This window comes from Panthera onca, chromosome B3 (assembly GCF_046562875.1).
Source record: "Panthera onca isolate mPanOnc1 chromosome B3, mPanOnc1 haplotype 2, whole genome shotgun sequence".
NCBI classification, from domain to species: domain Eukaryota; kingdom Metazoa; phylum Chordata; class Mammalia; order Carnivora; family Felidae; genus Panthera; species Panthera onca.
Genome location: NC_138344.1, coordinates 568081 through 581482, shown reverse-complemented (window position 1 = coordinate 581482; position 13402 = coordinate 568081). Strand labels below are relative to the sequence as shown.

The following is a 13402-nucleotide window of genomic DNA, read 5'->3' as shown; positions in this document are numbered from 1 at the left end:
CTTCAGATAATGTAAATTTGGCTGCGGTATTGTTTTCGTATTTTACTTTTTTCAAGTTTGTTCATTTCAAGAGAGAGACGGAGAGAGATCCCGAGCGACGGAGGAGCAGAGAGAGATGGAGAGAGAATCCCGAGTAGGTTCTGAGCGGTCAGCACAGAGCCCAACACGGGGCCTGAACTCACGAACAGGGAGATGGTGAGCTGAGCCGAAACCAAGAGTCGGCTGCTCAAGGGACCGAGCCGGCGGGCGCCCCGGGGGACGCTGCGTCACTCGACCTAGCTGACTGCAACGTCCCCGCAGGGGAGGGGCCCGTCCCGGCCGGTGGGGCTCGCAGGAGCGGCGTGGGGCCGACACCCACCTATTCAGACCCTGGCAGTAGCCGATGTCCGGGTTCCGCCAGGAGAAGGCCAGCAGGACGTTGCGAAGCTTCTGTATGCCCTCCGAGGTGGGGGAGGAGTAGTGCTTGTTGTTGGGCAGGGTCCGCAGCAGGTCGAGCTCGATCTGCTTGGAGGCCGGGTTCTGCTTCTCCAGCGCCTTCTGGAGCAGCGTCTGGAAGTACCCGGGCTCGGTGCTGCCCTTGAACTTCCGGGTGTGGAGGTCCACGCACCACTTCCACACCTTGGAACGGTGCTCGTGCGGGATGCCCGCCCGGATCAGGTTCTTCAGCTCCGGAGAGCACGCCATCTCCCGGTTCATCGTGCTCGCGAAGTAGTTTTCCCACTTGACGCCGGTGGACACTTCCTGGTTTTCTGTGAGGTGCAGCGTCTTCAGGTCCAGCGCGCGGACCTTGGCCACCAGCTTCTCCTCCTCGTCGTCCTCTGGGACGGTCCTGAACCCGTAGATGTCGTACTCGCTGTTGAGAAAACAGGAGGAAGATAAAACGACGTGACTTCCACAAAGACGGCACGACAGCAGAGAGAGCCGGCCACGCGCGCGTGGCCCCGTGACCCGGGCCCCGGCGCTGGAGCGTCCAGGAGAGACCGGACTTCTCCGTAAACGGGGTCAGGACGACCGGCTGTCTGCGCAGGGGCAAGTTAGACCAGACCTCTTCTCGATACCAAGAGAGAAAGGGAATCCGAGCGCAGCGGAAGACGCCGGCGTTACTGGGAGATTCGGCCGCGCTGACGCACGCGTGTGGGTACATCACACCTGGACGGACGGGAAACTTTTGTGTTGGGAAAGCGTCATTTAAAAAAGCGGAAAGACGAGGGAGAAAACGTCTGTGTGGATATCAGGGACGTGGAAGGCAGGACAGTGGCCCCAAGGACGTCAAACCCCAGGGCCTCACACCCGACGAGGTCACCTCACAAAAGGCATTCACGGCGGGGAGCTCACCCCGGGTGTTCCAGGGGCCAGCGTGTGCACAGGAGCCCTTCACGGTGGGGGTCAAAGGAGAGGGGCCGCGTGGCCCACTGTCACCGGCTGCGGAAGGAAGCGGGGGCCGGAGCCCAGGGGCGCAGCGGCCTCCAGAAGCAGGGGCTGAACGCCACGCCCGGCGGCCCGGGGAATGCGTGCTGCCGACCATCCCGTGACCATGTGCCTCGGGGAAGGAGTGCAGCCCAGGACACGTCGGCCGCCGGCAGAAGCCTAAGTGCGGCGTCGGAAGCCACGAAGCGTGCGGCGACCCGCCAGGCCGGCCACGGGAAAACCAGCACGTGGGCCTTCCGTGCCCTGCTGCTCCGGAAACCCGCCCCGGCGCGGCTGCAGCTGTATTCCCTGCAGGTCGGGGATCCCCCTTCCAGTCTACACCCGGCAGGACGGGAGCTCGCACACAGACAGGCAGACACACGAACCACGCGTTCGCCCGCCTCATCTGGTAAAGGGAGCACGGAAGGAACCACGAGGGGAAGGAATAAAGACACCGAGGTCCGGGCACCACACGTCCCCCCCTACCGGAAAGGTACACAAGGCAAGAACGAAATGCCCGGGAACCACACGTATCCCCCCGTGCGATTTCAGGAAGTTAACACTGAAGGCAGGCAGTTGCGAAAACACAGAACACGGTGGGGTTCGCATATTAAAAAGCGTCATCAGGGGCGCCTGGGTGGCTCGGTCGGTTGAGCATCTGACTCTGGATTTTGGCTCAGGTCGTGATCTCGCGGTTCGCGGGTTTGAGCCCCGCGTCGTGCTCTGCGCTGACAGCGTGGAGCCTGCTTGGGATCCCCTCTCTCCCCCTCCCTCTCTGCCCCTCCCTGGCGCATGTGCACACCCAGACACACTTCCTCTCTCCAAGTACATACACTTACGAAAGAGGGCCATCAGTTAGAAGTTAGAAACGCATCCTGGAGTGTTTTAAGGTGAGAAGACAAAACGTGTGGCATCTGCCTTAAAGTAACTGCAGGAAAAAACCTTGGGGGAGGGGAAGACGAAACCAGACTGGCCAAACACTGGTAACTGCTGACGGTACGCGTGGGGTGTCGCTGGCCGTCACTTTGTAGGCTTGAAATTTTCATCAAGTAAAAACGAGTCCGTGCGTACAGTCAGCGTTCTAGTTACAGGCGGTTTGAACACGTACGATGTACACAGCGAGGGCCCAAGGGCACACGAGGGAGGAAGGACGGGGTCTCCAGAGCCGCCAGCCGGGGTGCCGTCCGCGGGCCCTGTCCTTGCCGCCAGGCACCGTGACCTTGGCCAGCACGTCTCCCCCACAGCCTCAGCCTCCTGTGCGGCACGAGGGTACACGCACCCGCCTCGCCGAGAGCCCGCACGGCTCCTGGCACACAGGCCTCGGCAGTGCGGGTGCCGCGCGCTTGAGCCCAGACGCGGGGAGGCCGTGCTGACCGGGCTTCGCCGGGGCGGGAGGCGCGAGGCCCCTGCAGCAGGGCCGTCCCGGGGCGGCCAGCGGGGGAGACAGGAGGAGACGGGACTGAATCTGCGGTTTCTCCGCGTCCAACATCTCAACGGATCTCATTTTTCAGAAAGTACTACTTAAGGACCCCAGGGGGAGAGCCGGCACGGGCTTCCAGACTCCGCCATTTTCTAACATGTGCGACACTGTGCGTGTCCGAGTGTGTCCACGGCACACGTCGGAGCCTCAGGGGGTGCTGGGCCGCCGAGCCAGGCCACCCAAGCGTTGTCCCCACTCGGGGGGCCCCTGTGCTCTCAGACGCAGTGACGGCTGTCACGTTCACGCTGCCTTTCCCGCCACAATGCCATCGGGTGCACCTGTGTCTCGGGACGGGGCGCCTACTCCCCGGGACACGGCCTCGTGTCCCGTCCGCTGTGGCTGCAGCGGGGGGCCTCAGGAGGGGGTCCCACCACCCGCCAGCACCTTTACCTGACGAGACGAGGCTTCACGAATGCCTGCTCCGGCTGCTCCGGGCCCTCCACCTGCAGAGCGTCCTCCAGCAGCTGGGCTATGACCTCGCGGGAGGGCCCCTGCTCCTCCGAGCACACGGGCGTCTTCATTTCTTGCAGCAGAATCAGGTATTTGCTCTCTATCTGGCAGAGCTTGGCTTCCAGGCTGGAATACTACAGACAGCGCGGGGGTTACCTCCGTCCCGACCGACGCGGGATACACAACCCTCAGGTACGTCAGGCGGCCAACGAATGACGAGCCCCCAACTACCAGGAGGAGAGGCGGGGGACCGTGTGGAGGACAAGAGATTGATTTATGTCACCGGCCACCCGTCACGTCCCCTCCCTTCCGGGGCTCCGGCACCAAGGACCCGATGCCAACACCCACATGGGTCCTGGACGGCCGAAGGGAGCAGCAGGAACCAGGGCACGAGCCGGTTCCTGAGGTCATGTCGTGTCCCTGGCATGTGGGCCATGAGCAGGCGCCCGTGTGGCACCCACACTTTCCCAGGACCCTGTGCCTGGGACCAGCTCCCGTCCGCCGCCGCCTCAGACAAGACAAGACACCAAGGAGAACACGCAAGCACAGGTCGGGGGACGCGGTGACGGCTGTCACGTTCACGTTGCCTTTCCCACCACAATGCCATCAGACTCTCGCACCGCCACCATTGGGCTGGCAGCGAGGTGTTCTCCCCCTTCCCCGTTTACAGGTGGGAAATCGATCCCCACAACAGCTAAAATCACAATCCAAGGAGCCTTCCTCTGGGGGCCTCAGAATAGGATTTAAGCTTTTCTGTGAATCCCGTCATACGTGCAGATGGGACACACCGGGGCGCCTCAGATGAGACCAAGCGCCCAGCACTCTGCGCTCCCAACGTTTCAGACACGATTCGGGGTCGTGACCGCACTCCCACCGGCAGCAGGACAGGGTTGCGGGCACCCGCTTCCGGAAGGCTCTGAGTCCCCCGCCACCAGGACACAGAGCCGCGCCCGACCCACCTTGGCCATCAGATCCCGCTCCCTCCTTTCTGCGTTCCTCCGCAGCGCCGAGAGCTCCAGAATTTCCTTGTTGAGAAACTTATTCTGGGTTTTGTACCCCTGGAGGCTGTCCTGTTGGAAGAGAAAACCCGTCGATTCACACCAGCTGAAGGCTGATTATTCTACATAATTAATATTCCGCCCTTGCAATCAAACGGTCCCGCTGAATTAGTGCCGACACCCCGACCACCGCCGCGGCCACCAGGACCCACGTCCCCGCTCTGTGCAGACGCCTACCTGCGCTCACGTCCCTCACGCTCCATTCTTTCCCAAGCAGAGACACAGCACGCTTTCTGCGGGTGCTCGTTTTTACTCACCCACTTTGCATACCGCACACGCCCTCAACTAGAGACCCACACCTGCAACCGACAGTGGGTGAGGCGCTCCGGGTAGCGCGTCCCTCCCGCGTCCACGTGGAAGACGTCAAACCCTGGCCAAGCTGGAAGGGAAGTACAGCGAACCCAACATACCCTTCACCTAAATTCACCAATGGTTAATGTTTGCTGCATCTGCCGTGTTTTAAGAGGCCTCACGGGCCGGCGACAAGCTCTACCAAACGTGGGGACACGTTTGGCTCTGGCCTTGAAGCCTGAGGACAGGAAGCCCGAGCTTGGACACGTGCCGCCGAGCGCAGCCCTTCATCAGTGTGCTTCTCCCGCTCTGCCGGGGCTCCCGGGGAGGCTCTGGCCCCTCGGCCTTGGCCACAGCCGCAGGAAAATTCGGGGGCCGGCTGGGAGTGGCCAGGGAAGCCGCGGGCTCCTGGACCCTCACGGGACAGAAGCCAGGGCCGATCCCCGAGACTTGCCCCAGGCTGGACATCGCCGCGGGGCTGGCGGCCCATAACCACCCTAAGACCCACAGAGAAAATGACGTTTCCGTGATCCCTTCAATCGCTAACATTTGTGGGGCGCTTGCTGGGGATTATGGGTCAGCATGACACTCCTGATCTGCCTGCACCACGACAACTGCTGGGCAGCCGTCCCCAGGTCTCCGCTGCCCAGGTGAAGACGGAGCCTCGGGGCCGGGATCCGGCCTCTGAGAGCCAGGCCGCTGGACTCCGGGCCACTGGCCACGCCTGACTGATACGCGCACACCTTCTGAGTCCGTGGGACCACATGTCACGACAGGCCCGCGAGACACCTAAGTCTAGCCCCACAGAAGGCCCCGATCCCCTTCGCGGCCTCAGTCTCGCCCTCCCGGTGGGTGAGAGCTGCTGGCGGCAGATGGAGGAGAGGGAGTGCCGGGCCAAGCGCAGCACGCGCCCGAGCCCGACGGACCGAGGCCGAGTGACACAAGGGGGTGGGTGACAGCAGGACAGCAGACTAACGGTGTCTTCCTTGGGAGGGCCTGACTGTTCATCACAAGGACGGTCTCCCTACGGTGACGATCACAGCAGGGAAGCCCCGCGAGGCACCAGGAGCCCGATCCCCGCGAGACCCCCGAGGGGAGGGCCGGGTCTCAGGTGAACACACTGGGCAGAGAAGGGGCCCAACCCGCCGTGGGGGGGCTCACAGGCGCCACAGCTGGGCTTGAACACAGGCCAGGTCTGGCTCCAGAGCAGCGTCCAGACCACCGCGAGTGCCGGCCCACGTCTCCTCCCTGCTGCTCACCCTCACTGCAGCTGTGGTTCTGCCTCTGTCTCTGCTTTCAAGCCACACTGGGTGCCGCGGGGGCGGGGGGCGGGGTGGGGAGGGACACACCGTGCGCTTCCGGCAGAGCGCAGAGCCCGGCGCGTGGCCGGACAAACGAACAAGGCCGCGAGCGTGAAGGCCCACGCGGAAGGAGCAAATCGCAGGAAGGAGGACAGGGCGGCACAAGGGGATGGGGACACAGTCACAGGACAGGCAGCCCCAAGTCACAGCGAGGACAGCGCCCACCGAGCCAGGCTATGGTGCCGGACAAAGCAGGGATCGACCTACTCCGGGCACAGAATTACGGAGCCACAGAAAAGGTCTGGAAGGAAGTACGGGAAAGATAAAGTCCCTAAATTCTAGGCTGGAAAAATATGACGACCAATGTTTACTCCCTCCTCAAAATACCCGGGAAAGTGACCCTGTCTGTATCAGACCGATGAGAAGAGCTCGCAGGTTCCAAACAGCACAAACCTGCAGGCTGCAGACACAGACTCTTGACTGAGAAACCCGGAAATGATGGTGACAGTGACATGACAGAGTGCCGCCGACACACACAGACGGTCCCCCACAAGGACGTTTAAACTCGGGGACAAGGGAAGCAATCAGCGTGGGAACCACGCAGCATTAAGTGCTGGAGGACACAGAGGACAGCAAGTCCCTTCTTGCATCCACAACCCCTCACGCTGCGTTCCATTCCTGCAGTGCCACTGGAGAGCCGCGCAGGGGTGAGGGTGTGGGGCCGGAGAGCCAGCGCAGGGGTGAGGGTGTGGGGCCGGAGAGCCAGCGCAGGGGTGAGGGTGTGGGGCCGGAGAGCCAGCATAGGGGTGAGCGTGTGGGGCCAGAGAGCCAGCGCAGGGGAGAGGGTGTGGGGCCGGAGAGCCAGCGCAGGGGAGAGGGTGTGGGGCCGGAGAGCCAGCGCAGGGGAGAGGGTGTGGGGCCGGAGAGCCAGCGCAGGGGAGAGGGTGTGGGGCCGGAGAGCCAGCGCAGGGGAGAGGGTGTGGGGCCGGAGAGCCAGCGCAGGGGAGAGGGTGTGGGGTTGGAGAGCCAGTGCAGGGCTGAGGGTATGGAACTGCAGAGCCAGTACAGGGGTAAGAGTGTGGGGCTGGAGAGCCAGCACAGGGGTGAGGGTGTGGGGCTGAAGAGCCAGTGCAGGGCTGAGGGTGAGCATGTAGGACTAGAGAGCCAGCGGAGGGGTGAGCGTGTGGGGCTGGAGAGCCAGCGTAGGGGAGAGGGTGTGGGGCCGGAGAGCCAGCGCAGGGGAGAGGGTGTGGGGCCGGAGAGCCAGCGCAGGGGAGAGGGTGTGGGGCTGGAGAGCCAGTGCAGGGCTGAGGGTATGGAACTGCAGAGCCAGTACAGGGGTAAGAGTGTGGGGCTGGAGAGCCAGCACAGGGGTGAGGGTGTGGGGCTGAAGAGCCAGTGCAGGGCTGAGGGTGAGCATGTAGGACTAGAGAGCCAGCGGAGGGGTGAGCGTGTGGGGCTGGAGAGCCAGCGTAGGGGAGAGGGTGTGGGGCCGGAGAGCCAGCGCAGGGGTGAGGGTGTGGGGCTGGAGAGCCAGCGCAGGGGTGAGGGTATGGAACTGGAGAGCCAGTAGAGGGGTAAGAGTGTGGGGCTGGAGAGCCAGCACAGGGGTGAGGGTGTGGGGCCGGAGAGCCAGCGCAGGGGAGAGGGTGTGGGGCCGGAGAGCCAGCGCAGGGGAGAGGGTGTGGGGCCGGAGAGCCAGCGCAGGGGAGAGGGTGTGGGGCCGGAGAGCCAGCGCAGGGGTGAGGGTGTGGGGCCGGAGAGCCAGCGCAGGGGTGAGGGTGTGGGGCCGGAGAGCCAGTGCAGGGGTGAGGGTATGGAACTGGAGAGCCAGTGCAGGGGTAAGAGTGTGGGGCTGGAGAGCCAGCACAGGGGTGAGGGTGTGGGGCTGGAGAGCCAGCACAGGGGTGAGGGTGTGGGGCTGGAGAGCCAGTACAGGGGTGAGCGTGTTGGGCTGGAGAGCCAGTACAGGGGTGAGCGTGTTGGGCTGGAGAGCCAGCGTACGGGAGAGGGTGTGGGGCCGGAGAGCCAGAGCAGGGGTGAGTGTGTGGGGCCGGAGAGCCAGTGCAGGGGTGAGGGTATGGAACTGGAGAGCCAGTACAGGGGTAAGAGTTTGGGGCTGGAGAGCCAGCACAGGGGTGAGGGTGTGGGGCCAGAAAGCCAGCGCAGGGGTGAGGGTGTGGGGCTGGAGAGCCAGTACAGAGGTGAGCATGTGGGGCCGGAGAGCCAGAGCGCGGGTGAGGGTGTGGAACTGGAGAGCCAATACGAGGGTAAGCGTGTTGGGCTGGAGAGCCAGCACAGGGGTGAGGGTGTGGGGCTGAAGAGCCAGTGCAGGGCTGAGGGTGAGCATGTAGGACTGGAGAGCCAGCGGAGGGGTGAGCGTGTGGGGCTGGAGAGCCAGCGTAGGGGAGAGGGTGTGGGGCCGGAGAGCCAGCGCAGGGGTGAGGGTGTGGGGCCGGAGAGCCAGCATAAGGGTGAGCGTGTGGGGCCAGAGAGCCAGCGCAGGGGAGAGGGTGTGGGGCTGGAGAGCCAGCGCAGGGGTGAGGGTGTGGGGCCGGAGAGCCAGCATAGGGGTGAGCGTGTGGGGCCAGAGAGCCAGCGCAGGGGAGAGGGTGTGGGGCTGGAGAGCCAGCGCAGGGGTGAGCGTGTGGGGCCGGAGAGCCAGCGCAGGAGTGAGGGTGTGGGGCCAGAGAGCCAGCATAGGGGTGAGCGTGTGGGGCCGGAGAGCCAGCACAGGGGTGAGGGTGTGGGGCCGGAGAGCCAGTGCAGGGGTGAGGGTATGGAACTGGAGAGCCAGTGTAGGGGTAAGAGTGTGGGGCTGGAGAGCCAGCACAGGGGTGAGGGTGTGGGGCTGGAGAGCCAGTACAGGGGTGAGCGTGTTGGGCTGGAGAGCCAGCGCAGGGGTGAGCGTGTGGGGCCAGAGAGCCAGTGCAGGGGTGAGGGTATGGAACTGGAGAGCCAGTACAGGGGTAAGAGTGTGGGGCTGGAGAGCCAGCACAGGGGTGAGGGTGTGGGGCCAGAGAGCCAGCACAGGGGTGAGCGTGTAAGGCTGGAGAGCCAGCGCAGGGGTGAGGGTGTGGAGCTGGAGAGCCAGTACAGGGGTGAGCGTGTGGGGCCGGAGAACCAGCACAGGGGTGAGGGTGTGGGGCCAGAGAGCCAGCACAGGGGTGAGGGTGTGGGGCTGGAGAGCCAGTGCAGGGCTGAGGGTGAGCATGTAGGACTGGAGAGCCAGCGGAGGGGTGAGCATGTGGGGCTGGAGAGCCAGCACAGGGGTGACAATGTGAGGGTGGAGAGCCAGCGCAGGGGCGAGCGTGTGGGGCCGGAGAGCCAGCGCAGGGGTGAGCATGTTGGGCTGGAGAGCCAGCGCAGGGGTGAGCGTGTGGGGCCGGAGAGCCAGCGCAGGGGTGAGGGTGTGGGGCCGGAGAGCCAGCGCAGGGGTGAGCGTGTGGGGCCGGGGAGCCAGCGCAGGGGAGAGGGTGTGGGGCCGGGGAGCCAGCGCAGGGGTGAGGGTGTGGGGCCGGAGAGCCAGCGCAGGGGTGAGGGTGTGGGGCCGGAGAGCCAGCATAGGGGTGAGCGTGTGGGGCCGGAGAGCCAGCGCAGGGGAGAGGGTGTGGGGCCGGAGAGCCAGCGCAGGGGAGAGGGTGTGGGGCCGGGGAGCCAGCGCAGGGGTGAGGGTGTGGGGCCGGGGAGCCAGCGCAGGGGTGAGGGTGTGGGGCCGGAGAGCCAGCATAGGGGTGAGCGTGTGGGGCCGGAGAGCCAGCGCAGGGGAGAGGGTGTGGGGCCGGAGAGCCAGCGCAGGGGAGAGGGTGTGGGGCCGGAGAGCCAGCGCAGGGGAGAGGGTGTGGGGCCGGAGAGCCAGCGCAGGGGTGAGCGTGTGGGGCCGGAGAGCCAGCGCAGGGGCGAGCGTGTGGGGCTGGTGGCCGACCATCCCGCCTGGACCCCAGGGCCACACAGAGGCTCCAGAGAACCTTCCTCCTTCTTGAGCTCTCGTGGATTTTGGAGCCACAGGCTTTAAAAAGTGGGGAGAAACGTTGGAGGAAAAGGTCACGAAATCACCAAGTGACTGAAACCAGCCTGCCCACCGTGCCACAGAAACAAGAGAGTAAATAAGGGCGAGAAACCTAACCCGGGTCAACTGTGTGGGTCCCCACAGGGAGCTGCGTGGACACAGGACAAGCCGCTCCATCCCGCACGTGCTCTGGCTGGGCCCGCGTGTGTCCCCACAGAGCATGCTCGGCGGGGCCGGCAGGCAGACGCTGCAAACACAGGCACGCTCACAAAACGTCAACTCTAGTCCACGTTAAACAAGGTGGCGTGAAACGCACATCACCCGCGCGGTGCGGGTCGGGCATGTTCCAGGCCGTGTGCGCACGCAAGGCCGGCCCACTGGCAACGCTGACTGAGACGTGTCACCGAGAAGCCATCACGACGGAGGCCCTGCACATGTCCCAGCGATGCTGCTGTCAGCCCAGTGTTAAGTCCTGTTTTAGAATTCTCTGAGAGACAACCCCCCCCCCCCCCACTTGCCATCCTCTGCACTGACGGGGGCAGGCGCTCCCGGGCACACAGCGGGGCCTCGCCAACAACCTCAAGGTGGTGAACCTTGGCCTCCGAGGATACACTACACTCAGGGGCCAGACACCCTCGGTGCCAAGGTGTCTACACAACGAGGGTAGCCAGGTGAGGAGCGTGTTGGGGACGGGACACACCTGTGGCTGGAGACCCGCGTGGGGTCGACTGGACTACACCCAGGGTCCCTGTGGGGCCTGACGGACAGACCACGGGCCTTCAGCTCTCCGGGGGGGAGGGGGGCTGGCAGGCTTCTCCGCAGGCACGGAGACCACCCCTGCCTCCCACAGCAGCGCGCTCCCCCCACCTGCCAACGGGTCCGCACCCTGGGGACGACCCGGAGACCCAACGTGTTCAGGAAGCAGCGCCCTCCCCGGGGCCAGCGTGGCCACAGGGGCGCCGGCTCCGAGCGGGCCTGTGGGGCAGCCGACCCCACGCTCCGCTCCCCCACCAGGCACTGAGGCCGGCACCCCTGCGCGACATCGAGGGGCCGCCCGCACCGCCTGTCTGAACCCCGCCCAGCAGCCGGAGCCCACACCCCACTTACTTTCAGCCTGTCCAGCTCCAGCTGCTCCCTGCTGGCGGGGGAGCCGGGCACCCCCGTGGGGGACGACGTACTGTCCTCGCTCTCGCTGAGCTGGCGCGAGAGCTTCATGATGACCTCGTCCTTGGCCTGGATGGTCTCCACCAGCATCCCCAGCTGCTCGCTGAGCTCGCCCACCTTGCCCTTGAGCGTCCTCACTTCCTGCTGCAGACTCTCCCTCTCCAGGGTGAGCCTCTCCAGCTGGCCGCTGAGGCCCAGGATCTGGTCATCCTTGCGGTGCAGAAGGTCGAGCGCGTCCTTCGGGACCCCCTCGGAGAGCCGGCTGCTGGCGAAGTACTTGTCATACTGGGACGACCGGACCGTCTGCTGCAGCAGCCGCACAAGCTCCTGGAGCCGGAGGGGAGAGCAGGGACCGTGAACAGGCGCAGGGGGCAAGGCGGGGCGGAGGGAATGCGGAAACCCCACCGGGAGCGTGTTAGTAGCGAACCTCCTCTCGAGGGGTCTCGGAAACAGAGAGGAAGAGACGTTAGCCGGCGGAGCCTGTCTGCAGGGAACAGTAATAGGAAACAGGAAACAAACACGCGAACTGTGATCAGCAACAGGTCCCAGCGAGCGCACATCGGTGTTCAGAAAACGGGGGCTCTAAAACCTTAAGCCTCAGCTCTGGTCGGAGCGATCAAGCGCACTCAGTTTCGGAAGAAACGGTGTCTGACACCACGCGGAGACTGTTCCCACCGGGAAGGGACTCTGGGCCAGCGCTGTGTCGAGAGAGACTGATGTACTCGTGTCTGAACGCGTGACCTGGGGCACCAGAGTGCCCACGATGTAACACCCCGAGGGGGGAGCCCCCCCCGGGGAGCCCCCCCCCCCCCGGGGAGCCCCCCCCCCCCCAGGGAACAAAACACCCAGAGACCCACGAAAGCCAGGCTTTGCCCCTCTGGTCCCGGCGGCTGGTGTGGGGGGACACACGTGCGCGGAAGGGAAGTCACCTTCTGACTGGACAGGTCTTTCTTCAGCCGCTCCAGCTCCTCCTGCTGGCTCTGCAACTGCGTTTCGGGGGCCGGCTTGCTGACGCCACCACTGCTCTGCGGCCCCTCGGCGGAAGGGTCACCACTGACGTGACGGTTCTTGTAGGACCCGATCATGTCTCTCAAAGGGCGCTTTCCTTTGTAGGGAATACGTCCAAAATCAAAGGGAAATCCTGAGCTGGTTCCTCCTGCGTAAAAACAAAACTTTTTTAGGTGCAGGACAAATCCTCATTCTGGGAAGTCCGGTGAAACGCATCAGCATCCCATCCGTCATCCTCCAGAAAGCTGTGGGTCGCTCGCGCAGGGGACATAGGCGGGGGCGCCTCTCGCCCGACTCCTCCTTGATGAAAACCAAGCCTAAACTCAAGGAGCGGGATCCTTCCGTATTACACTGGTCACATGATCACTGCTAAAGAAAACGCTCTCCCTGCTTGCTCAGTTTCTAAGATGAGGCCTGGTGGCGCTAACGGGTTTATGACAAGGCTTCCCCGCACCTTCTCTCAGGACGCATCTCATTGCTAAGTTCCTTTTCCAAAAGGTCAGTTCACGTCACCGTTCTCCCATGGCATCCACTTTTAGGACCAAACAGAAAGAGAACAGGCCAGGGAGGAGCATGGTGCTGGAGTCCTTGCAGGGTCCCCACCTGCACAGACAGCAGGTTCCCCGTGGGACTCCCACACCTCGGGGATCCCTGGCTTCCTTTTGCTCATCTGTTCCCAGCAAAATAAAAACAAGACAAAGCCCCTCCCTAAATGTACGTTTTCTTAATTGTGAACACATGACTACCTTCTCTTTCTTAAAAAAAAAGGGTATTTTGGGGCGCCTGGGTGGCGCAGTCGGTTAAGCATCCGACTTCAGCCAGGTCACGATCTCGCAGTCTGTGAGTTCGAGCCCCGCGTCAGGCTCTGGGCTGATGGCTCGGAGCCTGGAGCCTGTTTCCGATTCTGTGTCTCCCTCTCTCTCTGCCCCTCCCCTGTTCATGCTCTGTCTCTCTCTGTCCCAAAAATAAATAAAAAACGTTGAAAAAAAAAATTTAAAAAAAAAAAAAAAAAAAAAAAAAAAAAGGGTATTTAAAGGGGCGCCTGGGGGGCTCAGTCGGTTGAGCTCAGGTCATGAACTCGCAGTTCGTGGGTTCGAGCCCCGCGTCGGGCTCTGTGCCGACAGCTCGGAGCCTGGAGCTGCTTCAGATTCTGTGTCTCCCTCTTTCTCTGCCCCTCCCCCGCTCACACTCTCTCAAAATAAGTTTTTAAAAAAATGGGTACTTAAAAATACTA

General features: G+C 63.7%; 1 protein-coding gene across 5 annotated transcripts in view; it reads right to left on the bottom strand.

Annotated features, from left to right (window-relative positions):
* Window positions 1–13402, bottom strand: part of TBC1D2B (TBC1 domain family member 2B) — a 68174-nt gene that overhangs the window by 13124 nt on the left and 41648 nt on the right. For all 5 annotated transcript variants that reach the window (XM_078449109.2, XM_078449104.2, XM_078449108.2 and 2 more), the window contains 5 exons: window positions 12090–12316; window positions 11104–11487; window positions 4297–4407; window positions 3278–3471; window positions 359–853 (listed from right to left, as the gene is read on the bottom strand). In XM_078449109.2, the coding sequence (XP_078305235.2) occupies window positions 359–853; window positions 3278–3471; window positions 4297–4407; window positions 11104–11487; window positions 12090–12316 (1411 nt within the window). The remainder of the gene's footprint in view (window positions 1–358; window positions 854–3277; window positions 3472–4296; window positions 4408–11103; window positions 11488–12089; window positions 12317–13402) is intronic.